The sequence below is a fragment of the Rhinoderma darwinii genome, chromosome 2 (assembly GCF_050947455.1).
Source record: "Rhinoderma darwinii isolate aRhiDar2 chromosome 2, aRhiDar2.hap1, whole genome shotgun sequence".
NCBI lineage: Eukaryota > Metazoa > Chordata > Amphibia > Anura > Rhinodermatidae > Rhinoderma > Rhinoderma darwinii.
Genome location: NC_134688.1, coordinates 113,471,281 through 113,492,420, shown reverse-complemented (window position 1 = coordinate 113,492,420; position 21,140 = coordinate 113,471,281). Strand labels below are relative to the sequence as shown.

Here is a 21,140-nt window from a genome sequence, read left to right as displayed (position 1 = left end):
ATTTAAGGAGGATCTGTCACCTCCCTGACATGTCTGTTTTAGGGAATACTTGTATTCTCTATAATGTAACAATTCTGGAGCATCTTTTCTTAGAACGCAGTGTTGTTCCGTTCCCCCTGTTATTCCTCCAAGAGATGTATGCATAAATTGACAACTGATTGTTACCAGTCGGAGGTGTGTTTTTACAAAGTCTGACACTGTCCAATCAGTGCTCACAGTATCAGACTGTGTGGAGACACGCCCCTTTAACATAGGTAATGGTAACACCCAGTTATCAATTTATTCATAAATTTCAAGGAGGAATAACAGGGGAATAGCACAACGCAGAGATCTAAGAAGAGATGCTCCGAAATGTTTTTTTTTTTTTAGGGATCACAAGTATTCACTAAAACAGATATGTCAGGAGAGCTGACATGTCCTCTTTAACTCCTTAAGGGCATGGACAATTTTGTCCTTGAGAACAGAACATTTTTTTCTATATTTCCCTCTTTGCATCCCGATGCACATAACTCTTTTATTTTATTTTTTAGCAAAAAAAAAAGCAGTTCCGCTGCAGTTTTCAGTTATTTTTTTTACGCCATACACCGATCATCATAAATAATGTTTTACATTTATTATTAATACCAAATATGTGTATATTATTTCATGTTTTCCGACTTATATTTTGTAGAGTTTATTAATTGTAAAAAAAATTGTATTTCTGTGTATTTTTTACAGATTTTTTTAAAATGTTAACATTACTTTTTTTTAATTAATTTTAATTTTTTTTTTAATCCCACAGGGGGATTTTTCATTTTGATTTTTTAACTTTAATGTACTGGCATATGTCTATCAGGAGTTTTAAGCAGCTTGTGTTTTTTGCGGTGTTTTTTATGGCCGTTTTTGGAGAGGAGTCAATGAAAAACGGCTCCAAATACGGCTCAAGAAGTGACATGCACTTCTTTTTACGAGGCGTATTTTTACGTGGCTGTTTTTAAATATGGCCACGTAAAAAACGCCCCGTGGGAACGGAACACCGTTTTTCCCATTGAAATCAATATGCAGATGTTTGGAGGCATTCAGCCTCCATATTTTTAGCCATTTTTCTGGGAGTTTACGGCTGAAAATAACCCGTGTGAACATACCCTAAGGCTATGTTCACACGCTTAACAAAAAACGGCTGAAAATACGTAGCTTTTTCAAGGGAAATCCGCCTCTGATTTTCAGCCATTTTTTAAGCAGCTTGCGTTTTTTGGGACATTTTCTACGACCGTTTTTGGAGCTGTTTTTCTATTGAGTCAATGAAAAACGGCTCCAAAAACGGCTCAAGAAGTGACATGCACTTCTTTTTACGAGGCTTTTTTTACGTGTCCGTTTTAAAAAAACACCCAGTAAAATCAATGGGCAGATGTTTGGAGGCGTTCAGCCCTGCATTTTTAGCCGTTTTTCAGGGTGTTTACGGCCCGAAAAACGGCTGAAAATAGGTCGTGTGAACATACCCTTAGCCCTTTCAAGTTTATTTTTGAACATATGCATTTTAAAAGTAACACTTTATAGGTATTTATGCGCTCCAATGTGCATTGTTTCTGTTATTAGGAAAGGAAAAGAAAAATATTTTTTTTACAATAGTTTATCTATTGATTTTGTGTTGTCTTTATCAGGACATGGGTTTTTCTGGTGCCCCACCGCGTAATTGGCGTGGAATTGGCCTGGCAATGCTAGTGATTTCTGTGGTAATGTCACTTGTCTTGTTAGCGATTTTCTTGCTTTCACCAGGTAAGGAATGGTACACCCTAATATTACAATATTATGCAGGGAGCTGCTATGTCTTATTTTTTTTAAATATGCCGTTTCTTTGCTTGCATCGACCTTTATATACAAAAAGAGGAGAGACATGTTGCTACAATGATACAAAACATATTGTTTTTGGAGTCACATTAAATTCAATAAAACAGATATGTTACAAACGTGAACATACTGTACATAGGACAAATGTGGGGCCCCGGAATTAAAAATGTGTACATCACTTTTGCACTGTGTTGCAGCACAATAAAGGAAGTTTTTTTTTTTTCCCTCAGTATGTACTATACTGTCCTACATACTTTTCTGGTGTATTGTTCCACTTTTTAACATTTCTATTTTATTGGATTTATTGTGATAGAAATAAAAATGATGTTTTATAGCACCGTAGCATGGTTGTTACTCCTTTTTTTAAAATCTATATAGGGCTCATTATTGTATAGTTTGAAGAACTAGATCTAAAAAGTTGTTTTGGAAAGATGAATAGAAGATGTTCTGCTTGCATTGGCAAAACAACTACAACTAATGGGGTATTTGCATAATAAATAATCTTCTATACAGAGAAGGGCTTCTCAACCTTTTCCTTCTGGGACCTCATTAACCAGAACATCGTGATGTCTGGTCCGCATCAGTGTTTGAAGGCCATGCCAAAATGAAAAATGTATCTCAATGTATCTTTTGTCTCCTGAACTCAGTTTAACATTCAAAATTGTACTTAGAGTTTCAAGTATTTTGCTAAACCAGAGATTGAGATCAAAGTGAGAGTGAGCCAAAAAAAGGACTGTGTGATCACTTCTGTCAAAACTGCATCCCCAGCTGCACCTCAACAACATCTGGGGGCAGCGGCGAAGCTAAAGGCTCATCTGTCCTGGTGCAAAAGTTCTGCTTGGGGCCACCCTCTCCTCTGCAATTTTCCTTCACAGCTGCCTATCGTGATCCATCGGTGCAGCTAGAGGCGTTTCTAGGATATTAAAAAATCAGGGCACAAGCCCCAAGACATATGTTTTGCCCTCCCAATAAATAAATATATGCATATCAGAGACAGCATATTTGTAAGACAACTTTTAGAACGGCTCAGCTCTATGTATAAGAGTTTACCTCTAAATAATGCAGTCACTAAATACCAGTTCTACACAGGGAAAAATTACTGCAGTACAGTTACATTCAGTGACTCTCAGGTGCCATCTTCTCTGATTCTAGTCATCCACCTTTCCTTTTCTTCTTTATCCCCATCTAGAACGCCATAACGACTTTTTCCAGCCACGATTTGTCTCTGCATACAAACTCCCCCATTCTGCTGCTACCCCCAATTGCCATGTGCATGGCGCTAAAAGCACAGTTTTTACTGAAATACTAACTGATGCAAAACAGTGGCATTCTATAGGAATGTACTTAACTCTGTTATTCCATGTAAAAGGAGTATAAAGGATAGGAAGGGGTTAAAGGGATTGTCCAGGTAGCTTCTGAATATGTGTTAAAATACCAAAACAAACCATACTCATCTGTTAAATATCCCCTTTGCTTGGGGGTGAATGCTTTCATAGTTCACTGCCTGCTGCTGTTGTCACTCTGCAGTAGTGATGACATGTCTTAAGGGCATGTGAGCACTGCAGCCAATTGTTAGACCGAAAGACCATTAGCGTTGGAGCGGCTGGGGATTGGTGAGTATAGGCTATTTTGGTATTTTAACACATATTCAGCATCCATTTATTTTATTTTTTTATAACAGGGGTTGGAGACCTCTCTTCTTATTTTACCTGCGCAGTCACTACTGCATATGACATAGAGCATGCTCACAACACTCTCCAATACAATTCAATGAGTTGTTTTCTTATGTCCAGGCGCCTGCTGTAAATAAAAATCTCTGATGTTGGTGTTCACAGCTTAGAACAAGATGGATGCCCCCAAAAGTATATCTTAGCATCTTTTTTTAGTTATTACAAAAATATTGTGATACTTTTTCTTTAAAATGTAAATCTGGACAAAAACAGAAAATTCATTTATGGAGCTTTACATTATCCCAAAGTTTTATTTATTTGGTCAAGGTGTTCTGAAGACCTATCTTCTACTAGGCCACAGATGATTACTTAGCTGGCCATGACAATGGAGCAGGGTGTTCATTATCCATTTAGGCGTCATTATAGAAAACACCCCCCAACTAAATTGCTGTATCTTACAGTGAATACCCGTATCCCGCCATCCTGCAGTAATAGGACTTGGCGTAGCACTGACATAACTACTGCCCTTAGGCCTCATGCACACGACCGTGTTTTTGCGGCCGCAATTCCCCCGAAAATCCACGGGAGAATTGCGGCCCCATTCTTTTCTATGGGGCCGTGCACACGACCGTAGTTTTTGAGGTCCGTGCACGGCCCGGGAGCCCGGACCGCAGAAAGAACGGGAATGTCTTATTACGGCCCGGTTCTGCGGTCCGGGCTCATTGAAAACAATGGCCGCGGCCATGTGCATGTGCGGGCGGCCTGCGGCTGACAGTCCGCTGACAGTCCGCAGCCGGCCGACCCGAAAATCACGGCCGTGCACACGGCTACGGTCGTGTGCATGAGGCCTTACTGTCCACAACCTTTTTACAAAGTGTATAATTCCAAATACAATGAACTCCACCTAGTGTTGGCTTCAGGCAGACAGAATTTAATTTTAAACTAAATTTTAAAAAAAAATAGTGCATAGATATACACACAGTATATTCTGCTTCTGTTGATAAAGTAGATGTTTCTTATTTGCCTTTTCCTACTTTTGGGGAAAGTGGCCTTTTCTGAGTTTGCTATTGAGTTTGCTATAGAACCCTATTAATTCTGTGTATGTCCCTGCCCCCCCCCCCCCCACACTTCTCGGCAATGCTTCAGCCACTAAGCAGTCCCTTCAGTATAGATTTGGACAGTATATGCACTACTATTAGCATTCATCCCACATTATATTATTTTTATAGTAATTTACTTTTTCTCATTAGATTTTAGTATTATTATGCCATAAAAAAAAACAAAGCAGAGAATTTTGTGCACTAAAGCATTAGAAAACTTATATTAACTGTATATTAACATTGTGGTGTGTTAAATGCTTATATATACTGTCACTTAACAGATATACCAAGACAACCAGAGAAGATATACATGACATTATCTGACCTTGAGAATCCAGACTACCAGGTCTATATACCCAACTTTTTCTGGGCAAGTGGTAAGTATAAGAAGGTACAATAAATATGTCCTTGGAAGCTAAACTCATAATAATAATAATTATTATTATTATTATTATTAAACTCTTCATAAATTCTAGATAAAAAGTTGAGTAACTTTAATTCTTTTGCTTTTACTTTTTATGGGATGGAGCTAATCCACGGTCAGGTCCAAAGAAAACCAGCAGGCTGCTGAACACGTTTTAACTTTAGCCTATTTTCGCCTAATGGACCAGGCCATTTTTTTCAAATCTGACTTTTGTCACTTTATGTGGTAATAACTTTGGAATGTTTTTATTTTTTAAAGTGATTCTGAGATTAAGTTAGGCCCCATGCACACGACCAAGCCTGTAATCACGCTCCGTGATTACGGGCACGGCCGGTCGCTAAGCGAACGGCCGCAGACAGCCACCCGCATCTGTGAGCTGTGCTGCCTTATAAAGTACGGAAGCACGCTTCGTAAAAAGCAAAAAATTGGACATGTCCTGTCTTTTGCGGAGCCTTTCTATGGCACGGACACCTTCCCGTAAATATACGTGAAGGTGTCCGTTGGTCATAGACATGAATGGGTCCGTAATTACGGGCTAAATCTAAGGGTTTTGTGCATGGGGCCTTAGTGGTAAAATTTGGTCGATACATTCAGTGTTTATTTGTGAAAAACACCAAAATTTAGAGAAAATTTGCAAAAATTAGCATTTTTATAAATTTTAATGTATCTGCTTGTAAGACATATGGTAATACCACACAAAATAGTTACTAATTAACATTTCCCATATGTCTACTTTATGTTGGCATCGTTTTTTGAACATTCATTGATTTTTCTAGGACGTTACAAGGCTTAGAACTTTAGCAGCAGTTTCTCAGATTTTCAAGAAAATGTAAAAGCCTTTTTTTAAGGACCAGTTCAGGACTGAAGGGGCTTTGAGGGCCTTATATATTAGAAACCACCCCTCAAAGTATTCAAAACAGCATTTAGAAAGTTTCTTAACCCTTTAGGTGTTTCACAGGAATTAATGCAAAGGAGAGGTGAAATTTACAAATGTTATTTTTTTTGCAGAAAATCTGTTTTCATCAATTTTTTTCTGTAACACAGAAGGTTTTACCAGAGAAACGCAACTCAATTTTTATTGCCCAGATTCGTCACTTTTTAAAACTATAATACATGTGTCCCTAGTGTGATAATGGACTGAAGCAGAGGCCTAAGATCAAAGGCGCACCTAGTGGATTTTGGGGCCTCCTTTTTATTAGAATATATTTTAGGTACCATATCAGGTTTGAAGAGGTCTTGTGATGCCAAAACATTGGAAACACCCCCAATAAGACACCATTTGGCAAACTACACCCCTTTAAGGAATTTAACGAGAGGGTATAGTGAGCATTTTAACCCCACAGGTTTTTTGCTGAATTTAGTGGAATTAGGCCGTAAAAATGAAAATCTAAATTTTTTCCAATTAAACATCGAAATTTTCCATTTTTACAAAGCATAAAGGACAAAAAGCACACCAACATTTGAAAACCAATTACTCCCTTTTTTGGCAATACCCCATATGTGGCAATAAACTGCTATTTCGACCCACAGCAGGGCTCAGAAGGGAAGGAGCACCATTTGGCTTTTGGAGCTCAAGTTTTGCTGGAATGGTGTTAGGGTGCCATGCATTGTTCCCTATAAGGTGCGCGGCCATGGTCCCCCCGCTCACTGAACTTTAAAACCCACGCACTTTCACGGGCGGCGGGCGAATATCTTTGGAGCGTCAAGTTTCTCAATCTCCTCCCTCTCTCACCATCACGGAGCGGCCACCCAATGAGAAGTCCCGGAAGGTGAGAGAGGGAGGAGATAGTCCTGAGTATGAGAGACGGCATCTGTTGTATGCGGTGACTGGCCGCTGATTGAAATGAGTACTATGGCTGCTGCCTGCTGGCATACTTACAGCACGTCGCTATGCCTGCCGTAGATATGCATGCTGTCTCCTCCCACTGTGGCCGTCATTACATTCCGCAGTACTGGCACAGCATCTGCAAGAACTGCCTTCGTTAGTTTTCTGCTGGCTGGCAGCTTATCATGTTATAAGCTGCCAGCCCATAGAAGACAGGCAGGGGGTGAGGGGCAGGTGGTTTATTGAATAATTGCATTTCGGATTGGTGGGAACTGTTAGGGGCAGGCTTAGACTATGTCTATTTAAGGGTTCCAGTAGCGAGGGTCAGTTCTTTCCGCCTTTTTGCAAGCTGAGCTGCGTTCTGTGTGTGCAGAAGTGCTGATTCTCAGGGCCCAGGTAATTTAAAATGGTGGATAATGGATCATATGTTTATGTATTTATTTTTTTGAACCACACAACCTACCCTGCTGCATCCTAATGCCTTGCTATAATTGTTTAATGACTTTTTTTCCCCTCTGAATTGCCCATGCCGTCTGTCGCCATGTGCTTTGCTGGGAGTGTTGGGCAATAAGGCAGCAACAGAGCCAGCAAGGCACATAGCGATGGGAAGTATAAAAAAAACCTGGCAGTAATTACACCACCTTCAGCGTCCCTGATGTGCCTTGTGGGCAAGGAGGTTACCTTTCACCTGCCATGAATCTCCTCCCTGACAGGCCTGACCTTCAGTATTAATGAGACCGCCCTGAATGTACCTTGCTCGCTGCTTTTGATGGAGCAGCACATTCACCCAGCATACACCTTGCTTATCCCTGCTTACCTTTTCTTTTTTCCCCAGGGTAAAATTGCTATCTAAGGCCCTGTTCACACACACTTTTTTTGCAAACAGAAAAAACCTGCCTGCCCTTTCGTGCCATGACTTATGCAGCGTTTTTCGTGGCAAAAATCTCGGTGGAAAATGCTTTCTCTGCCTCCCATTGATTTCAATGGGAGGTCAGAGATGATCTGCAGCAAGATAGACCATGACGCTTTTTTTTTTAATACGAGCGGCTAAAAGCTGCTCCAGGAAAAAACATTTTGGTGCTGATTCCAACGTGTTTTCCACGTCCAAATCAGCACCACAAAACTATGAACTGGGCCTAAGGCCTCGTGCACACTTCCAACACCGTTTTCACGGCCGTTTTTGACGGATCCGTGTGCCCGTTTTAGCGGCCGTGTGCACTCCGTGTTTCCGTTTCCGAGCGCCGATCATGGTACTGTCCAGGGTGCTGAAAGAGCAAGGTTGTTCAGCGCTAGTCACTGTACAGGGTGCTGAAAGAGTTAATGGGCTGCACTGATCGGCGGTAACTCTTTCAGCACCCTGGACAGTACCATGCTCGGCGCTCGGAAAATACAATTTTAATGAAATAAAAAATAAAAAAATAAGTTCATACTTACTTTCCTCCTGTCCGGCCTCCAGCGATGACGTGTTTCATCCATGTCACCGCTGCAGCCAATCACAGGCTGTAGTGGCCGTCATGCACGTCAGGATGACGTCAGAAGGCCGGCCTCCCGGGATGACGCTTCATCCCACGTGACCGCCTCTGCAGCCAATCACAGGCTGCAGCGGCCTCTGCAGCCAATCACAGGCTGCCGCGTCATACAGGAAGGTCTGACTGGAGGAAGAAGAGGGACTCGTCACCAAGACAACGACCGGGTACGTATGAACTGCTTTTTATTTTATTTTTAATCAGCAGCCTCTTTTCTCTATCAGTGATTGATAGAGACAAGTGGCTGCCGATTAGTGTAATATATCTGTAATGAACTTCTGCCCGCCCAGCTGTTGCTAGGCAACGGCTCAGTCACACACGGACGGCACACGGATGCCTTTGACTTGCATGGGCCTCACGGTCACGGAATCTCGGACCAAAGTAGGACATGCTCTACTTTTGTCGGAACGGAGCAACGGGACCGACAAAAAAACTGAAGTGTGCATGGCCCCATTGAAATGAATGGGTCAGGGTGCTAGCCGTCAGAAAAACGGCTAGCACCCTGAAGAAAAAGACTGAAGTGGGCATGAGGCCTTAGGCCTAAGGGTATGTGCACACAGTGTTTTTTGCAACGCATACAAAAAATCTGCTTCAAGATTACTTATGTTTACTAGAGGCAGAAATGCAAGAGTTTTTTTAAATAGTATTTAAATAGTATTTAAAAAAAGTAATTAAAACTAGTAGCGTTTATTTATTTATTACTTTTGGTCATCAGATCGCCCACCATTGATGGAGACTTACCCTGCTCCCTAACTGCCCCGCTCAGGAGCTGCCAAGACTTAGAGGGAACATTGGTGCCATGTCGCATTTGCAAAGCCCCAGAGAGACCAAAACAGTGAAAACTCTCCAAAAGTGACCCCATTTGAGAAACTACAGCCCTCAAGGAATATATCTAGGGGTATAGTGAGTATTTTGACCCCACAGGTTTTTTTTGCTGAATTTAGTGGAATTAGGCAGTGAAAATGTTTTTTTCCAATAAAATTTTGTTTTAGCTCAGATTTTTTAATTTTTACAATAGATAAAAGAGAAAAAGCACCCCAACATTTGTAAAGCAGACTCTTATGAGCACGGCAATACCCCGTATGTGGTAATAAACTGCTGTTTGGATGCACGGCAGGGCTTAGAAGGGATGGAGCATTATTTGGCTTTTGGAGCTCAAATTTTGCTGAAATTGTTTGCGGGCGCCATGTCCCATTTGCAAAGCCCTTGCAGGACCAAATCAGTGGAAAACCCCCCAAAAGTGACCCCATTTGAGAAACTACAGCCCTCAAAGAATTTATTGAGGGGTAGAGTGAGCATTTTGACCCCACAAATTTTTTGCAGAATTTAGTGAATTATGCCATGAAATTTAAAATTAAATTGTTTCTGATAAAACGTGGAAACGTTAAATTTTTACAAGAAATAAAGGAAAAAATGCACCCTAAAATTTGAAAAGCAATTTCTCATGATTACGGAAATACCCCATATATGTTAATAAACTGCTGTTTGGACACACGGCAGGGTTCAGAAGGATAGGAGCGCTATTTGACATGCAGAGTTTGCTGATTTTGTTTTTGGGCGCCATGTCGCATTTTCAAAAGCCTGAGGTACAAGAGTACAGTGGAAGCCCCCAAGAAGTGACCCCATTTGGAAACTACACCCCTAGAGGCATTTATCATTTGCCTGGAAAAATGACAGGGCTCAGAATTGAATTGGCCCACAATTGGCCCATGATGGCAGGGCTCTGATGTCAATATGTAAAACAAACTCCCAAGTAGTGACCACTATTATGGAAACTACACCCCTTAGGGCATATTAATGAGTGTAGTCTAGTGAGCATTTTTACACCACAGGTGTTTTTTCATTATAAATCAATGCGCAGCGGATGGTGCAAAGTAAAAATTGCAATTTTCCACTGATATGCCATTTTAGTGCAGAATATGTTGTGCCCAGTTTGTGCCACTGAAGACAAATACCTCATAAAATGTTCAGCAGGTTCTCCTGGGTATGGCGATGCCATATATGTGGATGTTAACTGCTGTTTGGGCAAGCTGTAGAGTTCAGAAGGGAGGGAGCGCCATTTGGCTTTTGGAGCGCAGATATTGCTTGGTAATAGTTCTGTTTGGGGTTTTACTGGTATTTTAGTTTATGATGTGGGGGCATATGTAAGCTGTGCGGAGCACATCAGGGCATAATAAGAGGGTATAATAATGCAGTAAATAAATAATCAGATATACGGCCAGATAAATAAAACAGATATATGGCCAGTGTCGCACTGATAAATGGTGCCCAATCTTATCTGCTTTTGGGGGAACACTCTCGCCATGTTCTGAGAGCCAGAATTTTTTTATTTTTTCTCCAACGGAGCTGTGTTAGGGATTATTTGTTGCAAGACAATCTATAGTTTTAACTGGTACAATTTTGGGGTACATGTAATTTTTTTGATCACTTTTATTCCATTTTTTTGGCAAGCAAGGTGACCAAAAACAAGCAATTGTGACAACGTTTTTCTTCTTTTTTTTCTTACATTGTTCACCGTGCACTATAAATGACATGTTTACTTTATTCTGCGGGTCAATACGATTACAGCGATACCATATGTATATCATTTTTTTTATGTTTTGCAACGTTTGCACAATAAAATCACTTTTTTTTTAAAATAATTTTTTATTTTTTTTATTTTTGCGTCGACAAGGGTACATGTGACTTTTGATCACCTTTCATTCTATGTTTTGGAAGCGGTGGTGACCAAAAAATATAGATTCTGGCATTGTTTTTTATTTTATTTTTTGCGGTGTTCACAGTGCGGGAAAAATAATATTATAGTTTCGGACGCGGTGATACCAAATAAGTGCACTTTTTTTTAATGTTTTCATTTTTTCCCTATAATAAAAGACTTATCATGGGGAAAAAAGGCTGTGTTTTGTTTTTTTAACTCGAAACTTGTAGTTTTACACTTTTATTCATTTTATTTTTTTTACGTTTTTTTAACTTTTTTTTTTTTGTCCCACTAGGGGACTTGAAGGCCTGCACTTCTGATCTTTACTCTAATACAATGCACTACCCACGTAGTGCAATGCATTAGTTCTTCACTGACAGGAAGCCTCTTAGGCCCCACATCTGGGAGGGGCCTAATGGGCTTCCATACATGGCAGACCAGGAGGCCATTGTTAGGCCTCTGGTTGCCATAGCAATTATTAGCACCCCTGCGATCACATCGCAGCGATGCTGATTGGATTCAAACCACTAAGATCTCTCAAACGATTTTGACCGTTACAGCAGGGTATCAGCTGTAACACACAGCTGACACCCGTGGCTGATGTCGCAGGCTCAGCATCTGAACCTGCGCCATCTTGTTTCTGTGGCCGGAAGCATTTTAGGCCCTGCCCCAGGGGTGGAACCTAACAGGCTAACGTACTTTGGAGACAGGTGGCTATTGTTAGGCCATCGTAACCCCGCAATTGATTTGCGGGGTTCCAATCAGCTAGTAAACCCCATGGATGCAGCGCTCGCTTTTAATCGCTGTATCTGAGGGGTTAATCGGCCGAATCAGAGGCTAGCTCCGGTCCTGGCCATGCAGCAGGGTGTCAGCTGGAATATATAGCTGACACCCACTGGCGAGCGTGCGGGCCCAGCTCCTGAGCCCACACCAGCATCACGACATACCTATAACTTGTGTTGCATTAAGTCCTTAACGACAGCGATGTAATAGTACGTTAGATGTCGTTAAGGGGCAAAAGACAGCTATGTACAACTACATAGCGAAAATTATGTGGACACCCCTCCTAATTATTGAGTTCTGGTGTTTCAGTCACATCCGCTGAATAAAATCAAGTACACAACCATGCAATCTCCATAGACAAACATTGCTAGTGGTATGGATATTACTGTAGAGCTCAGTGACTTTAAACGTGGCACTGTCAGAGGATGTCATCTTTGCCACAAGTCCGTTCTTGAAATTACTGACCTGCTACGGCAGACTTCACAGACCAACTATGAACAACAGTATAACAGTCACCAGTATTCCACCCGTATTTACGGACCCGTTTTTTCTGCACTAATCGGCAGCCCCTTTTCTCTATCAGTGCTGGAAAGAGAAAAAGGGCAGCCCTTTCGGGCAGAGTTTCCGCAGCGATTGAAAGTAAAAGAAGTTCATACGTACCATTGTCTTAGTGACGCGTCCCTCTTTTGACATCCAGTTCGACCTCCCTGGATGACGCGGCAGTCCATGTGACCGCTGCAGCCTGTGATTGGCCTGTGATTGGCTACAGCGGTCACATGGGATGAAACGTCATCCCGGGAGGCCGGACTGGAGGAAGAAGCAGGTAAGTTAACTTTTACTACTATTAACTCCAGCGGTAGTCACTGTCCCGGGTGCTGAAAGAGTTACTGCCAATCAGTTAACTCTTTCAGCACCCTGGACAGTGACTATCCCCTGACGTCGCCTAGCAACGCTCCCGTAATTACGGGTGCACACACGTAGCCACCCGTAATTACGGGAGCCCCATAGACTTCTATACGGGAAGGTACCCGTGGCCAATAGAAGTCTATGGGCCCGTAATTACGGGGCGTAATTACGGCTCGTAATGACGGGCGTTTTTACGTTCGTGTGCATGAGGCCTAAATTGTAACCTTGACTATTTTGTTTTACTTTTCTTTTGTGTTTTGCTCAAAGTAAATATGAACTTTGATTGCCAGAGCCTGAGAAAAGGTTATTTATGACTGTAAAAACACCCATACCCTATCACCCGGTCAGCTGTACATGCTATTATTGTGAAGTGGAAGCTTTTAGGACGAACAACAGCGCAGACAGAAAAGCAGTAGACCAATAAAACATACAGAGTTGGACCACTGCGTGCTGGAGCAAGAAATCGGCTATCCTGTTGCATCACCTACTACAGAAGCACAAGAACTATGCATCTAGAGTTTCATGAAATGGGATACCATGATTCATGGTCAAGCAGCTGCACACAATCCATTAGATCACCATGTCTGATGCTGAAAGTCGTCTGGAGTGATGTAGAGCACGCCGCCACTGGACTCTGGAGAAGTGGAAACGTGTTCTCTAAAGTAATGAAACACATTTCACTATATGGCAGTCTAAAGGACAATCCTGGGTCTGGCGGATGTCAGAATAACGCCAGAATGCATAGTGGAAGTGTGATAACTGGACTGTTTTTTTTTTTCTTCTTTCTTTTTTTCAGGATTTGGGCTAGACCCTTTATTTCCAGTAGAGGGTGATGTCAATGCTGCAGCATGCAAATACATTTTAGGCCTCGTTCACATGTGCATTGGGGTCCCGATCTGATGTTCCGTCAGAGCTTTCCATCAGAACGGGACCCTGAACAGACACAAACTGACACAGACGGAAACCAGAGGTTTCCGTTTCCATCACCATGGATCCGGTGCCCATGGTTTCCATTTGTCTCTGCTGTGCCCCGGACCCGTAGTTTTGCCGGAAGCAATAGCGTAGTGACAGTTTGTGTTTGTTCAGGGACCCATTCTGACGGAAAGCTCCGACAGAACGTCAGAACGGTACCCCAACGCAGATGTGAACGAGGCCTTAGACAATTGTGTTCATCCAACTTTTTGTCAACAGTTTGGGGAAGGCCTTTTCCTGTTCCAGCAAGACTGTACCCCTGTGCCAAATGCGTGGTCCATAAAGACATGGTTTGATGAGTTTGATGTGGAGGAACTCAAGTGGCTGCATAGAGCCCTGACCTCAACCCCATCGAACACCTTTTGAATGAATTGAAATGCTAATTGTGAGCCAGATATTTCTGTCCAACATCAGTGCCTCACCTCATAAATGTTTTTTTGGTTGAATAGGCACATATTCCCACAGACATACTCCATGTCATGTGGAAAACCTTCTCAGAAGAGTGGAGGCTGTAAGGGTATGTGCACATGTAGTGTTTTCAGCCGTATTTCTGGCCGTAAACATCCTGAAAAACGGCTGAAAAATCGGAAGCAGAATGCCTCCAAACATCTGGCCAATGATTTCAATGGCAAAAATGGCACCCTGCTCCAACGGCCGTTTTCAAAACGGCCGATAAAAAAAACAGCCATGCGTGTCACTTCTTCGACTCTTTTTGGAGCCGTTTTTCATAGACTCTATAGAAAAACAACTCCAAAAACGGCCATAAAAAAACGCAGAGTGGCTTAAAAAAACGTCTGAAAATCAGGAGCTGTTTTGCCTTGAAAACAGCTCTGTATTTTCAGACTTTTTTTTATTTTGTGTGTGCACATACCTTAAGGGTATGTTCACACACCCTATTTACGGACGTAATTCGGGCGTTTTAGCCCCGAATTACGTCCGAAAATACGGCTCCAAAGCGGCAGCAAACATCTGCCCATTCATTTGAATGGGCTTTACGATGTTCTGTGCCCGCGTCAAAGAAGTGCCTGTCACTTCTTGAGACGTAATTGGAGCCGTTTTCTATTGACACCATGGAAAAACAGCTCCAATTACGTCCGTAATGGACGCAGCGAAAAGTGCCTGCACTTGCCATTACGTCTAAAATGCTGGAGCTGTTTTCTCCTGAAAACAGCTCTGTAATTTCAGCCGTAACGAACGCTGCCGTGTGAACATACCCTAACAGCTACAAAAGGAGTCCCAACTTTATTATAACGCCCATAGTTTTGAAATGCGATGTCCAACAAGCTCATTTAGGTGTGATAGTGAAATGTCCACATATATTTGGCCATCTAGTATCTATGAATAGAAAGCACAATATGAAATAACTTTAAATCATTGTAAAAACAGTAAAGCAAAGTATATGTAAAGTTACTCAACATTTTATTTATATTTTAACTGCGAAATTTTGTAAAAGTTGGAGATTTGCGTTAAATTAGATTTGGATTTTGGTTCTTAGTAATAAGTCTATCGTATATTTACCAAAATAAATATTTCAATATGAATTATGCAAATTTTAGCAGCTAAAGAAAATACATTTTTATATATTTTTTTATCTGTATCTGCCTTTTGGTATTATGTTTTGTTTCCTTTAGGGGAACATTGGCCGAACGGATATGGATTGCATGCAGTAATGTAATAATAAAATACTGTGTTAGGGCTCTTGGCTTTATTACATCTCTATACAATCTACAAATATTAAGGCAATCTCTTTAATGTTTCTCCTCTCAGAATAAAGCAGAACATTGTGGTATGCTTCTCACAACATCTAGCACCTTCTGCAAGCTTCCCCTTGTCCTTCCCTGGGTGTCCTCATCTCACTTGAGCACTGGGGCCTCTTCATTGTGTTGATCGTGGGGCTCTCAGAGGTGGAACCCCACCACATCAAATATTGGTGGTCTATCCTAAGGATTGGCCGTCAATGTTTAACTCCAGGAGAAGCACTTTAAAGGTTAAAAAGGTGAGGACAGTCATGTATTCCACTTTTCAGATATTGCTGCTCTACAATGATCAGGTAATGTAACACTAGTATTATACTGCATATACTGGTGACCAACTTGAGGTGTAATCACCCTACCATTGTCATGTAGCAAAACGCAAGAGCTAATCTGGATATGTTACTGCCTGGTTCCTACAATACCTATAGAAAGAACCAACCAGTGGCATAATTCACCTATATAACCCCTCTTTTCCCCTAGGTCGGTTAGGATTGAGATTTTTCGCTGGCCATAGGACTTCAGTGCCTTTTAACTTGCCTGAGGAAATAACATCAGCGGAAGGGGAACCAAATAAAAGGGAGGATGGAGATATGATTGCTTTGGGTAACGGAAGGAAAAGGTGATAATCATGTATCAGAGTCTAGCAGTTCAGGGTCCGCTATTGGGGATGCAGTAGAGCTGGATACATGGCACAGTAGCAGTCAGCAGGAGGGTAGTCCAGCAATCCAGGATTTGATAACGGTGATGTTGCAGAGCTAGGTGCACGGTACAGAAGCAGTAATCAGGAGGTTAGTCGGGCAATCCAGGTTCCGGTAATGAAATAGCAGTGCCGAGTTTGCAAGAGAGTAATCAGGGACATAAACAGGTCACACAATAAAGTCAGTATATACCAAAACCAGGTTAGGGAACAAATACTTATTACTGGCACTGAGGCCAGCATTCTGATTGGTCGGCCGGCTATGCGCTCTGTGCTTGCACCACCTATTGTCCCTGCCAGCCCCTCCGAGAGACTCATTGTAGTGGCGGCCGGAGATATGGCGCTGGACTGCGGCAAGGTGAATATATTGCAGGACAGATGTCACAACAAGACCGAAACATCACAACAATATGTGCAGTTTCCATGCTCAAGTAGTTTATGATTATTATTTTTTTCTCAGACTCTGAAATTATTCAAGAAACCAGAGACGGTAATTTAATAAGACAGAATTTAGAAACAAAAAAGACCACCATTCTGCTGAGTAACATCACCTATGTAAGTATATTCATAATACATCTACCCTGTAAAAAATAGCACATTGCTCATCCGCTAGACCAAAATCCAGGCCTCAGTATTGTAGCAGGTGCTTAAATTCAATTAAATGTAGGCTAGGGTTAGAAATCAACTGTATTATGCTTCTATATGTCATAAAATTGTCCATAGATAGAAAGATATTGTTAACAATGCAAAAGATTTACGATCATTAAGATTAATTATGTCAATAGTACTAAGAAAAATCTGTTCTGACTGATTGAAATCAGCCCCATCAGACAAAACACTTATCGATCATCCCTAAAATATTTTTTCAGTGAGTCGTTGCTAGCATGAGTAAATTATACAAGCATTTACTATCATATAAGAAAATTACATGTGGCAATACAAATACATGTAGCAAAGTGTGGAAGACCACCTATCACACAGTATTGTAAACAGATCACATTGGTGTACACCACCCAGTATAGCTATATATATGAGGGAAGGGAAGAGGGAGAAAGTATGTGATCTGGAATTAATATTTAACTTTTATTAATATGCATTAAGATAGAAATAAACTTTAAAAGTCCATTGGTGTAAGAGGTATGTGTGAGTGACCCCCAAACTCACATACCTAGGCCATGTATAAATGAGATGTAGTGATAGTGAATTATATCAAGAGTGTTCAAATGAAGAGCACGTAAGTTACTATGCTTCCAAAGCAGCGGTTGTAAACTCAGGTTGCGGCAGCGCAGGAATGGGCAATGGTAGCCTGTTGCACCACCACGCAGCTGCACTGCGGCAAAGTGTGAAAAAGAGCCTACAGGCTGCGCCCTCTCGCTGAATGTCTAATGCGCCAGAGCAGGAGCGCAAGCCGCAGCCAAGGGCTGCACTGCTGTGGTATGCTGGAAACCGTAATTGTAATACTGTAGTGTAAAGAGCTATGTGGTAAGCAAATGATTTAATATTTGAACAAAACAGTCGGTTTCAATATAGAGTGACGGCAGCATATATTTAGAATGCACGGGTTGGATTAGTTAGAACCACTCGTGCCTGTAATAGTCCTGCAGGGCATGGCAATGCTGTGGGTCAAAGTAAATGTCCCGACGCACCTCCGTGCATGACTGCCGCAATTTGTGTGAATAGTCAGCAGACAGCTGCACTCTCACGCCGCTGTCCCTGTGTACCAGAGCAGCAGCGTGGAGATCAGCTGTGGTTCCCTTACTGTGCCCGCGCCCAGTTTTCAGCTGAGACGCGGCACAGGCTCTGTACCAAAGCACAGGTCCACTGTAAGTGGACCTGAATTCAGCGTGTGGCCTTGTTCCCGTAATTAAACGGGGTGGGCAGCATTGAGGGAGCCGCACGGCAATTACACCGGCGGTCAGATTAAAACGGCGGCTGGAAGGAATCACACAACCAGCCGCTCGTGTTATGACAGCAAGGTGCGCTACGCTAACAGCACGGTCACGCTGTCAGCTGTCAGCTGTCAGCCAATTATTTGGAAGCAATGGCAAGTAACAATCGATTGGCCTGAATAAGGCAGCTCAGGCCATGTATTACACCAAGGAGAGTTTAAAAGGATTGAACACCCGATGCGCGTTTCGCCAGCATTCTGGCTTCTTCTAGGGGTGGGGGACCGCCATTAAACCGTCCTATAAATAGGGCAGGAATTGATTGACAACCAGGCTAGCCAATCCTGAGCCTGGGAAAGAATGCAATGGAAAGGTCAAATAAATAACCACTAGAATAAAGAGCAATAGGTTATAAATGCTCACAACCAGTTCAGACAATAATAACTATATCAGATCTCCAAGTAGGAGTGGTCTGGATATTGGAAAGGGCCAGAAGAAATTTTTGCACAGAAAGAAAAACAAAATAAAAATAAATAATAATTAAATAATTAGATAAATAAAGAAAAAGTAATGAAGAAAATATATTATTATTACAGGGACATATAACAGAAATTCCATTAGAGATTTCGCAAATTGTTATATCACACAGAGAGTATATATATATATATTTCTCAAATTGTCAGGAGGTCCTATATGGAACAGGCATGTTCAGGACAAAAACCAGTATCAGAGAAAGCTACCGAACCCAAAGTTCTCATTCAGTCCAGATGGATTGACTGTATTGAAATTAAAGATCCATTCACTTTCTTTTTTGAGGAGTGCCAGATCTAAATCTCCCCTTCTAATGCCCAATCGTACTTGGCATATAGCCCAGCCTCTAAGAGTAGTCCAATTCAAATTATGTTTAGTTTTAAAGTGTCTGGCTATTGGGGTAGGGCAGAATGGTTTATTTCTGGACTGACAATCACTCAGATTTTTATCGTAATTAATGATGGAGTTGATATGTTCCCTGATACGGATACGTAATTCTCTCACTGTTTTGCCAATGTATTTGAGGCCACAAGGGCATTCAAGGCAATAAATCACACCAGGTGTATCACACCTGATGTGGTCCATGATGTTATGCCTATTTCCATATGCATCAGCATTAAGACCACTTTGAATCCTGGATTTTATCCTTGCAAAATGTGCAGGGCTTGTAGAATCTTGGTACAGAAAAGACACTTTACAGATGCATATGGAAATAGGCATAACATCAGGGACCACATCAGGTGTGATACACCTGGTGTGATTTATTGCCTTGAATGCCCTTGTGGCCTCAAATACATTGGCAAAACAGTGAGAGAATTACGTATCCGTATCAGGGAACATATCAACTCCATCATTAATTACGATAAAAATCTAAGTGAGTGTCAGTCCAGAAATAAACCATTCTGCCCTACCCCAATAGCCAGACACTTTAAAACTAAACATAATTTGAATTGGACTACTCTTAGAGGCTGGGCTATATGCCAAGTACGATTGGGCATTAGAAGGGGAGATTTAGATCTGGCACTCCTCAAAAAAGAAAGTGAATGGATCTTTAATTTCAATACAGTCAATCCATCTGGACTGAATGAGAACTTTGGGTTCGGTAGCTTTCTCTGATACTGGTTTTTGTCCTGAACATGCCTGTCCCATATAGGACCTCCTGACAATTTGAGAAATATATATATATACTCTCTGTGTGATATAACAATTTGGGAAATCTCTAATGGAATTTCTGTTATATGTCCCTGTAATAATAATATATTTTCTTCATTACTTTTTCTTTATTTATCTAATTATTTAATTATTATTTATTTTTTATTTTGTTTTTCTTTCTGTGCAAAAATTTCTTCTGGCCCTTTCCAATATCCAGACCACTCCTACTTGGAGATCTGATATAGTTATTATTGTCTGAACTGGTTGTGAGAATTTATAACCTATTGCTCTTTATTCTAGTGGTTATTTATTTGACCTTTCCATTGCATTCTTTCCCAGGCTCAGGATTGGCTAGCCTGGTTGTCAATCAATTCCTGCCCTATTTATAGGACGGTTTAATGGCGGTCCCCCACCCCTAGAAGAAGCCAGAATGCTGGCGAAACGCGCGTCGGGTGTTCAATCCTTTTAAACTCTCCTTGGTGTAATACATGGCCTGAGCTGCCTTATTCAGGCCAATCGATTGTGACTTGCCATTGCTTCCAAATAATTGGCTGACAGCTGACAGCTGACAGCGTGACCGTGCTGTTAGCGTAGCGCACCTTGCTGTCATAACACGAGCGGCTGGTTGTGTGATTCCTTCCAGCCGCCGTTTTAATCTGACCGCCGGTGTAATTGCCGTGCGGCTCCCTCAATGCTGCCCACCCCGTTTAATTACGGGAACAGGGCCACACGCTGAATTCAGGTCCACTTACAGTGGACCTGTGCTTTGGTACAGAGCCTGTGCCGCGTCTCAGCTGAAAACTGGGCGCGGGCACAGTAAGGGAACCACAGCTGATCTCCACGCTGCTGCTCTGATACACAGGGACAGCGGCGTGAGAGTGCAGCTGTCTGCTGACTATTCACACAAATTGCGGCAGTCATGCACGGAGGTGCGTCGGGACATTTACTTTGACCCACAGCATTGCCATGCCCTGCAGGACTATTACAGGCACGAGTGGTTCTAACTAATCCAACCCGTGCATTCTAAATATATGCTGCCGTCACTCTATATTGAAACCGACTGTTTTGTTCAAATATTAAATCATTTGCTTACCACATAGCTCTTTACACTACAGTATTACAATTACGGTTTCCAGCATACCACAGCAGTGCAGCCCTTGGCTGCGGCTTGCGCTCCTGCTCTGGCGCATTAGACATTCAGCGAGAGGGCGCAGCCTGTAGGCTCTTTTTCACACTTTGCCGCAGTGCAGCTGCGTGGTGGTGCAACAGGCTACCATTGCCCATTCCTGCGCTGCCACAACCTGAGTTTACAACCGCTGCTTTGGAAGCATAGTAACTTACGTGCTCTTCATTTGAACACTCTTGATATAATTCACTATCACTACATCT

At 41.9% G+C, this 21,140-nt stretch overlaps 1 protein-coding gene across 1 annotated transcript in view; it reads left to right on the top strand.

Annotated features, from left to right (window-relative positions):
- Positions 1–21,140, top strand: part of LOC142740777 (inactive dipeptidyl peptidase 10-like) — a 172,615-nt gene that overhangs the window by 21,980 nt on the left and 129,495 nt on the right. Inside the window, exons 2-4 of the mRNA XM_075850199.1 lie at positions 1,641–1,755; positions 4,879–4,974; positions 16,643–16,737. Of these exons, the coding sequence (XP_075706314.1) occupies positions 1,641–1,755; positions 4,879–4,974; positions 16,643–16,737 (306 nt within the window). The remainder of the gene's footprint in view (positions 1–1,640; positions 1,756–4,878; positions 4,975–16,642; positions 16,738–21,140) is intronic.